Source organism: Aquarana catesbeiana, linkage group LG10, assembly GCF_042186555.1.
Source record: "Aquarana catesbeiana isolate 2022-GZ linkage group LG10, ASM4218655v1, whole genome shotgun sequence".
Lineage (NCBI taxonomy): Eukaryota > Metazoa > Chordata > Amphibia > Anura > Ranidae > Aquarana > Aquarana catesbeiana.
In genome coordinates, this window is record NC_133333.1 from 245,449,872 (window position 1) to 245,460,455 (window position 10,584).

At 39.9% G+C, this 10,584-nt stretch overlaps 1 protein-coding gene across 1 annotated transcript in view; it reads left to right on the forward strand.

Moving 5' to 3' along the window:
• Positions 1 to 8,045, forward strand: part of LOC141111357 (uncharacterized) — a 66,052-nt gene extending 58,007 nt beyond the window's left edge. The window contains exons 9-10 of the mRNA XM_073603582.1: positions 2,567 to 2,674; positions 3,334 to 8,045. Coding sequence (XP_073459683.1) covers positions 2,567 to 2,674; positions 3,334 to 4,103 — 878 coding nt within the window. The 3' untranslated portion in view covers positions 4,104 to 8,045. The remainder of the gene's footprint in view (positions 1 to 2,566; positions 2,675 to 3,333) is intronic.
• Positions 8,046 to 10,584: the final 2,539 nt, after the last annotated feature.

Genomic DNA, 10,584 nt, shown 5'->3' on the forward strand with positions numbered 1-10,584 from the left:
TGCGGTTCAGTGCGATTCAGCCCGTTGTAAATAAATGGGCTCAAATCACACCGCACTGCACCATATGTCAAGGGCATAGGAACGCGTTGCACATTCCTGTGCGATTTCTGGTGTAAACACCAGATGCAGTCCAATGCCTTTTTTAATCTGTATCAAAAACGCATGCGCAGTGTTTTCCATGTATTCCAATGGCCCTAGTTCACACCACTGCAGTGCGTTCCAGTGCAGTCATCAAAAGCAGAACATGCTGCATTTTTTCTGTATGGAATGCAGCAAAACGTATCAAAAGCACACCCTGGAATGCACATGTCCTGAATTGAACTGAAGGAAAAAAAAAGGGGGTAAAAAACCCCGGAATACATAAAAAACACACGTGCATAAACGCATCCGGAATGCAGACATTGTGGTGTGAACCGGCCCTAATAGTACAGAAAAATACATCTTCTGCTCCTGCTACTGTAATTATTTAAAGGATAAGTTCAAAAAAGAATAAATGCACATTTTGTGCCGTTAATTTATTGTGCATTTATTATTTTTTGTTTTGTAAGCCTGTAAGGCATTGCACCTGCAATAAGCAGATCACTGGTACCATGCAAGACTCCTGCAGATCTGTCAGTGTATCTTCTTACTTGTATCTCGTACGGGCAGGCCGATACACGCTGACAGGAAGAATCAATGAACTACCACAGTACTCACAGTGCCGAGGTAGTTCATTGAGGTCTACAAGCCGACAGCTGCTAAGGATGTTGGGAATTGTAGTTTTGCATTCACATGAATCAGTGACGGGGCCGCGTAGTTTTTAAATGTGACAGCTAGCAGGGGGAGAAGATCCCCCTGCTAGCTGTTAAAGCAGGGGGAGCGGGGACCAGTCCTTTCATAACATGTTACATATTACACCCTGAATATGGGTATAACAAGTAACCTGTTATGAAAGGTGAACTTATCCTTTAATCCAGGGGTCTCAAACTGGGCTGTTGTGGAACTACAAGTCCCATCAAGCCTCTGTTTATGGGAGTCATGCGTGTAACCGTCAGCCTTGCAATGCCTCATGGGAATTGTAGTTCTGCAACAGCTGGAGGGCCATGAGGTTGAGACCCCTGCTTTAATCCATCTGGGTTGGACGAATACCTGCTCCCCCCTGCTACATGCATTGGTTCCTCCCGCAATCTTGTTACATTTGTCCTGTATTAAGATGCAAGTCAGTAGGAGGAACCACTGATTGCAGTGGGATAAGCAGATATTCAGTACACACCGGGAAGTGTGGAAAAGCAGCTGCCGATATTTTAAAGGGGCTGTAAACCCTCAAGGTTTTTCACCTTAATGCATTCTATGTATTAAGGTGAAAAACCTCCTGTGATGCAGCTGCCCCCCAGAGCCCCCCCCTATTTACGTACCTGAACCCAGTTTTTCCTGCGACGGGGACGAGCACACCAGCTTCAGCCGGTGTCTCAGGTCCTGATTGGATAAATTGATAGCAGCACAGCCGTTGGCTCCCGCTGCCGTCAATCAAATCCAATGACGCAGGAGCCGGGGGGCAGAGCTGAGTCCTGCTGCCTGTGTCAATGGACGCAGCAGCAGGACACTGGAGCGCGCCCGCATGGGTGCCCTGAGGGAGAGCGGCTTCCCAACGGGGCACTCGAGAAGAGGAGGAGCCAGGAGCGCCGCTGAGGGACCCCAGAAGAGGAGGATCGGGGGCCACTCTATGCAAAAACAACTGCACAGAAGAGGTAAGTATCACATGTTTGTTATTTTAGTTTTTTTTTTTTAAACTAACCTTTACATATCCTTTAATGTCGGGTGCATTTTTATAAACAAAGCTGCAGTTCTGCAGTCCACATCTACCCTCATTTTAGCTTTATCGAAGGACAAGTTCACCAATACAGCAGAATCCCCCAGCCTGTTCTATACAATAAGCTATGACAGCTCCTCCCCTCCATCACATGTCTGCACTTCAGAAAATAAGGGTGGATGACCGCACACCCGATAGTAAAAAATCTATTTTCTTTATTTTAACAGGTGAAAATCTTGACAGCAGCACATAACAGAACACAGAGGAAACACAGTAGACGGGTTTCAGGTCACAGATGCTTATTCATAACCTATGATCTGAAACTTGTCTAATATGTTCTCTGTGTACTATGTTATGTGCTGCTGTCAAGATTTTAACCTGTTGAAATAAAGAAATTGGATTTTTTGCTGTTGGGTGTGTAGGCACGCCCTTCTATTTTCTCCGGTTTTCTTCGGGTGATCCAAACCTGCACCCCTCCCCCCCCCCCCTCCGGGGCATTACGGCACTGGACAGACCTGAAGCAGTGCATTCATTTTCTCTATCTGGCACGTCTGTACTTACTGTAATCCACAGTTGTGGTATCTTGTGCTTTCTCCAGCCCAGTCAATGAAGATCTAATGCCGGGCTGCTGTCACCTGCTCACCCACTTTATTACGTTTGTATGCATATCAACCGTTATTTTTAACTAGCCCACAAGGATTTGCAAGGCCCATGGATTATAATCCGAGTGGTTGGTGGGTAATTAACCAGCACTTCTTGTCTTTTTCCTGTTACTAGAATTCCCTAGTATTGAGCCGGTTATACTGAGAGTTAAAACCAAGGAGCTCCCAGTGAATAGTGAAAATGTGTGCGTGGAAGGAAGAAATGTTGTAAATTACACACTGGGTAAGTTTTCTACACACACTCACACACACACACACACACACACGACCGTGCCTTACTGTAATCTCTTCTTTAACTTTAAAAACAGAAGATCAAAAAAAAAGGTTTGATCTTTCTCTATAAAAAGAAAAAAAAAATTCTTACAGCCTGGACTGGAAGTGACATCATGATTTCATCATAATTTCACTCTGGTCCTCCAAGACCATAGAGTCCATTAAAGAGTGTTAACTCTTTAATCACCTATGGGAGTAGCCGGCCGTACTGTCAGATCGTTTCTTGGGTGAACCCGCAGAAACGCTAAGCTCAAGAAACACCGGCGAGGGAACCGTTCCAGCTGCTCACGAGCTGCTCAGGCTGGTTTCAAGAGAAAGAAAAACATTACAAGGGGTAATAGCTGATATCTTCAGTCATAATCCACGTAAACCACTTGCAAACCGCAACGTATATTTACACATTGCGGTCGGCAAGTGGTTAAGAAAGGCTGCTCTAGGGGGCTGACATTCAGTTTTCTATTGTCCTGGTGTCAGTTTCACCAGTAGGCGGTGGTATAACCCGAGGTTTCTTACTATCAAGCTGTGTCTCTCAATGGACTCTGAGAAAAAGATTTTACTGTTAATACAAAAATCCTATTTTTTTTTTTTTCCCCCATGTTCGTACTGCAGATGATGATGATGTAATTATCGAGAGACCACGGGGCCCTGAGAAATTCAACCTAAGAAATATTCCCTCAAACAAAGTCCAGTACAACATAAAAAATAGTGGATACTGCCAAAGATTGGTGAGATGGCCAGTTGATCAGAAAGAGGCTGTCACCCTCAAACGTTTTGTTCCGGCCTTGCCAAAGGAACCCGAAAGGACTTTTAACTGCACTGAATGTGGGAAGAGGTTTTTAAAGCTATCCGATCTTAGACTTCACCAAGGAATCCACAAAATGAAAATTAAACAGTTTAATGGGTCCATGGCCCAGCTGAGACCCCAGCCAAAGGTCGAGACCGGTCCAAAGGCCCCTGCCGAGGACAGCTTTCTTCAAAGAGCATCGATCAAAAATGCACCCGAAGTAAAGCCTTTGTCGTGCGTGTTCGGAAACGACGTGAGTCTCAACTCCAGCATCGTACAAAGTCCAAAATCTTTCACCAAGGAAAGACGATTCGTATGTAGGTTCTGCAGCAAAAGGTTTCAGAATAACAGTAACCTTATCGGACATGAGAGAATCCACACAGGGGAGAAACCGTTTGAATGTCCCGAATGCGGAAAAACTTTCAGCCAGAAGGCCAACCTCACCACCCATCAGAGACTTCATACCGGGGAAAGGCCCTTTGTGTGCATCACTTGTGGCAAAGGCTTTGCCCAAAAGATAAACCTTTTAACACACGAGCAGACACATGCAAAGAAGAGAAGGAAGATTGATGTAAAGGATGTTATGTTGAACTAATTCCGTATTTCACTTCAGGTTGTGGCTGAATATGCATCAGCTGCGATTACCATAAAGTGCCTGAGAATCACTCGTTCCTCTACACAAGGGGCTAAGCTATGCGGACCAGATATAACAGAAGGAACAAACTCTTAAAGTGGCCGCTTTTTTTGAGGGAAAGCGTAGGATATTGAACGGTTACAGAAAATGGCAAAAAAAAAAAAAAAAAGAAAATTACCCAGGTTAAAGAATTTAAGTCTTTGACTCATTCAGGTTGGAAAGTTTCAGAGAGGCATCTTTATCAGTGGTGAAATTTAAAAGGACAGCCAAGGTGGTAGCTCCTCAGTCCAGAGCTTTTATATTGAAAAACATTGGGAAAGTAATGGTTGTCTAAGGTGTCTATAACTTAAACTGAATAGCGCCCTATTCTCCATACTCCTTGAACTTAAACTGATATGAAGGTGATTTGGGGATGATCAATTGTCCCAAAAATAGCTCTTCAAATCTTTATGCTGCTAACAGCATTGTTTTATGTGTATTTTAGGAAACTTAATTTGCACCCCCAGAAAAGCTTTTAAAAGTCAGGTAAATGTGGAATAATTTTATTTCAAAAGTTGACTTTGGTGTCTACGTCTCCTTAGCAGGTCCTATCTATCACTGACAGAGGTAGACAAATTTATATTCCCTTGTCTCCCAGTTATTTTAAAGTAGAGGTCACCAAACTGTAGCCCGCGGGCTGGATGTGGCCCTTTGCTTGTCTTAATCCGGCCCTTGGAATGCTATTCCTTCCACTGATACATGGCACTATTCCCTCCACTGACACCAACATTGGGGCACAATTCCTTCTTCTGATGAAGGGGTATAACCTCTTCCTTTGACATCAATGATGGGGTATAACTTCTTCCTCTGACACCAATGATGGGGCAATATTCCTCCCACTGACCACCAAGCCTAAGGGAAAATCCACCCCCAATGGCAACAGTTCGGCCCCCCTAAAGTCTGAAAGGCAGTAAACTGGTCCTTTGTTTGAAAAGTTTGGAGACCCCTGTTTTAAAGAATAAAGTCACCTTACAGTTTTCCAGGCCTTCAGTTGGAGCTAAAGTTGTGCATTACCTTCATGGTCCAACTAGATTACCAGAAAAACAATTTTATATAATTCATGGTTATTTCTGCAAGTTGGCAATTTCAGCTAGAAATGACAGAAATCAGACCTTCTCGTCATAAAATATAAATCAAGAAAAGAAATGGTAAGGTATAATTAAATCAAACTATTCTCAAACGAGTGCGCTCAATCCCCACATAGGGCGCAGTCCTCTAACTTTTGTAGGACTTCCACAAAGATATGTTAATGGGACAGACCAGAACTTTTAATATGAGGACTAGAAGAGCTTTAAACTTTCTTTTCCAATATTTTTATTCAGAAAATGTTTAAGTACAATATCGACATTTACCATCTCAGTGCGAAGTAATGGTACAGGTGACAAATCGGTTATGAGTCGGTTACATCACAAATTTCCTTGTATGAGCTTTAAACTTTTTATATTAAAAAAAATCAACCTTTATTAATCAAAATATTACACTAAAAAAATAAAACATGTAATTATACAACCTTCATCCTCCACCATCAAAATCTTGTTGACAATGTTGTCAACATATAATCCCAGTCACTTAGCACCACATTCCCAGGAAACATAATCATTATATTAAACTCCTGAGGAAGCCCAGTGATTTGGGTGTAATGAGTTGACGTCACTGTGACATAATGGTGTCCACTCCCACCAGACCACGCCCATAGGAATGGTTGGCAGCACTACAAATTGATAGGTATATACGGGACTAGAAGGTGCAAGTCTTTGACGACTAAGAAGATTGGCATGTGGGTCTTTACAGTGAAAGCCTAAGCAAACACGAAGGTTTGTTGAACTCTCATAGAAGGAGAGGCTGCTCCAGCTAATGGTCTGTCTCATTAACATATCTTTGTGGAACTTGTCTAAACTCCAACTTGCAGACAAAACCTTATCTTTTCAGTTTTAGAACCTCTAGCAAGTTTTTATTGCTAAAAGGTATAGGGGGCGGAATTGTTGGCTCTAATACCTGTTCCAACAAAATTTCAGGCCTTGTATATGGAAATGAATTTTTCCGTGTCTCTGATAAACTGTTGCACAGTGAAGAATATGCCGGACACTTTGCGAAAAGTCCATAACCCAATTTTATTGAAAGTCTTGTTCAGCTAAAGCCAATGTGTTTCCTTCAATAGAAATTTGATTGGGCAGTTTGGGATACCTGTGCCTATTGCTATTGTTACTTCCTGAGATAAATGGTTTCACTGGCATCAGCATGCTCCATTTAGCTTTTCTTCCTCTAAGCCATCCTTCTATATATATATATGGAAATTTGCTGCCTTAGAGAGCTTGGATCATTTATGTCTCTGCAACTAACCACCCTCTGGTGTCTATGGGCTTACCTGTTTTTCCCCACATGGCCTTCAATATAGGAAAAATAAAACTGGAGTCCGTAGTTTGGAGATTATTCAGAGAAATATAGGAGGATGATCTTTTTTTTTTTAACATCAAGGATTGCTCTTTATTGGAAACGTGGCCATCGTACAATAACAATAGGTGGTCAGAGTGGTACAAGCAAGCTGAAGGTAGTACAGACTCAGTGTTAACAAGTCACAGTTGCTCAGAGGTATACAAGGCCAAGAAACTAGGTATGGAATGACACCAAGGCTAAAAAGTAACAAAAATTACCACAAAGGTTAGCAAAGAACCCTAGGTGTAGTGCACCAACCAGGGAAAAGAAGGACATTACGGAGCCATCCAAGGCTGCCAAATCTTGTCATATTTCTTGGGGCAATTAGGATGATGCTCTTTAATTTCACATTAAATGTATATTGCTGAGGGGCCCATGGTTGAAATGTGCCAAGGCCCCTTGACCGTTTTAATTCACCACTGATATACATTGCTTCATTGTAGGAATGTACACAAATGGTCACAGCGGGTACAAAACCTACATTCAAGGACGGACTTCAGTCCATCATTAAATTGTAGAGATCGTTTATACCTGGTTACGATCAAAATTTACTGGTATATTTTAGCCCCAAAGTCTACTTATTTTTAAATGCACACTATACATTTATTGAGTCGCAGGCTAATTTTACTATTACGTTTTATGGACTCGTATTTTGACAGGTGCTACTCTGAAGAAGATAAGATACATACAAAAAAAAAAAAAAAAAAAAGAAGTACCTCAGACATGAGAAGTATTTTAGAAGTTTCTAAAGTACGAATCATTTGTTCCAATTTTTCTAGCCTTATGTTAAAGTTAAAAAAAGGAAAAAAACAAACAAAAAAAACAAACAAATCTATATAAAAAAAAAAATTGTTGTAACCGGTTTGTATATATAACAGTTGTGTTTTAGATATCGGTTCACGGCTGAAAGTCTAGACCGTTTGTCCACTAATAACAGTTTTCAGGGGTGAAAAAAAAAAAATATCTTGTACATAGATTAGTATCTTTCCCCCCAACTCTGAGACCTCAATGACACTTTTCCAGTATGCTAATTGTGTTGTGCAACCCTCAAAAAAGAAAAAAAAAGTCTCTATTTTTAAGAAAAACAAAAAAATGATGTTGACTGCAAACTTTGAGGAGAGAAATGTTTTTGTCTTATTTTTTTTTCTTTGTTATTTATTGAATAGTTAATCTGTTAGTGCAAAACTCTCCATCAGGTTTTTTTTTTTTTTTTTTTTTGGTAAAGGTTTTAATGTTAACACTAAAAAAAAAAAAAAACATCCTGCTAAGACATATAACCTCCAGATGTAATTTATAGCTTAGTAGTTTCCGATTTGTGCTTCTATGTAGGCAATGCTGACAATGTTACATAAACCTCCATGTTTTAATGGTGTGTTATTTGCCAAGTAGACAAGAATTTCTGGAGTGAAACTATAAAATGTTGTAGATGGCTTTTTCTGTTTTTCTCTTGTGCGTTATCCTTTTTATTTTCTTTATATTGTTTTTTAAAAAAAAATGTATACTCCTGGATGAGTTTTAACAATATATTTGGTTCTAGGTTGTGAAAAGGCGTTTGGGCAGGCGGCCACATGTATAAAGTTTCTGGTGAGGTAGACGCAACTCCTCTGTTTGGTGCAGGTCAGGGATTAAGAATTGGGTGTTTGTGCCATATAAAGAATACGGTGCTTAAATACAAAGGCTAAAGGTATCCATATTCAGACATGAATGAGAAAATGGGAATGGTTTTATTTCTCTTCAGTTTGATACAAAGTATCAAGATGTCCATTGACGACGTCTGATAGCGCATAAAAATCCACACAGCAGTTGATGGAGCTGGTCAGAAGAGATTTTTTTTTTTTTTTTTTGAACGTTGACGTCTTACCAATGTATTGCAGTTGTAAATTTAGGAATGTACATTTCAGTCTGTGAATGGTACCTTTAAGCCCAGTGATAATAGATATTCAGTCATATGAACAGTGTACTAATAACTTCCATTTTCATTTCATTTCAGTTTTTCTCCATCACTTGCAGTTGCACAATTTTGCCTAAATATGACTGCATAGTTTAATAGGCACTTGCCAAGTTCACTCCATAACATACCAGAGCTGCTCGGACAGGCCCCTTTCTTCCTCTGCACTACAAGTCTGCCTTTAGATGAAGGGCGTGGCCATCAATCATTAGACATGTGCACGCCCGGAAATCTTTGTTTCGTTTCGGATGCATTTGTTCATTGAAGAATTTTTTCTCATCATGTTGAACTGATTCATTTTTGGAGTTAATTTCATATCTTCGGCATTCGTTTCATAAAATTCGTTGGTCCGGGTGGATATGAAAAAATTTTTTTTGAAAGATTATTATATTTTAGTTTTAATATTTTTGGTAGATTTGTTAATCATATTTCAAAACTACTCCATATTTTCAAACGGAATAAATAAACTTCGGCGGGCCCAATTTTTTCAAACCTAAGAATCAGATTTGACTTTGAAACTTAACTGACAATTACAAATTCAATTTAAATCACAACTTTACTCGAAACCAAATTACCGAACCAATGTGAAAATGTTATTCTTTTCTCCATGGGCCTGAACTACTATCACATCGTGTGAGGTCATCCAAATGAAGCGTATGCATTCTTTCATTTCGTTATAACTTTTTTCAGATTCGTTGAAATTTGTTACTATGTCCTTTCAGAGATTCGTATACATCCGAAAGGAGATTCGTAACAAAACACACATGTCTAGTACTCATCTATGCCACCATAGAGCGCTGGAGTAGGAGGGCAGGGAGCACATTTTACAGTTTTAAGAGGTATCTTAGGCATTTCCAATCAAAAATAATGAAAAAATATAACCTATGACAGCACAGGACTTTAAATACCCTAACAGTTTTGAGACTTGAAATGGGCCTTAAGACATGCAGATATTAAATACAGTTGTCAAGCTATCAATTTTTTTTATTATTTAGATTTAGGACTGTGTTCAATTTAGAATCAGAATAAGTAATTTTACATTAAATTTATTAAAATAGTTTTACATGAATTTAGGACATATTGGAGAATAGTCAGGCCGCACATGCCTGAAGCACTAGGAAGCAACATATGTTCACTGTTGAGAACTCAGCTGCCTAGTTTTGGACAATTTGGAGGGAAAATGTTGCCCAGATGAAGAATCTGACAGTAAAGGCTTCAGTGAGAAATTGAACATTGACTCCATTTTATTGTCCACCATAGCAGAGTTTCCAAATTTACTCAAATGGCAATTTTCTATGTGTAACTGCAACCCAGAGTTGTTTTTAACGACAGCTAAAGTGGCATTACATTGGTTTTCATTTTAAATTTGAATAAGTTTATTCGAAATCAATTCTAGAAATCCCAGGCCCAAAGCTAAAGCTCAACTTTTGTCATTATTTTTTTGCTTTTCCACAATAGGTAATTTGAACTTTCACATGGCAGGTATATGAATTCAAGGCCCATAGTGGAAGCCCAACTTTTCTCAAACTTTGTTTGCTTTTCCACCATGGGTAACTTGAACTTCCACATGGAAAAATCCAAGGCCCACAGCTGAAGCTTAACTTTCTCCAGTTATTTTGCTTTTCCACCATGGGTAACTTGAACTTCTACATGCAAAATCCAAAGCCCATAGATGAAGCTCACCTTTTCTCCATTTTGTTTGCTTTTCCACCATGGGTAACTTGAACTTCCACATGGCAAAATCCAAGTCCCATAGATGAAGCTCAACTTTTCTCCATTTTGTTTGCTTTTCCACCATGGGTAACTTGAACTTCCATGTGGCAAAATCCAAGGCCCATAGATGAAGCTCAACTTTTCTCCATTTTGTTTGCTTTTCCACCATGGGTAACTTGAACTTCCACATGGCAAAATCCAAGGCCCATAGATGAAGCTCAACTTTTCTCCATTTTGTTTGCTTTTCCACCATGGGTAACTTGAACTTCCACATGGTAAAATCCAAGGCCCATAGATGAAGCTCAGCTT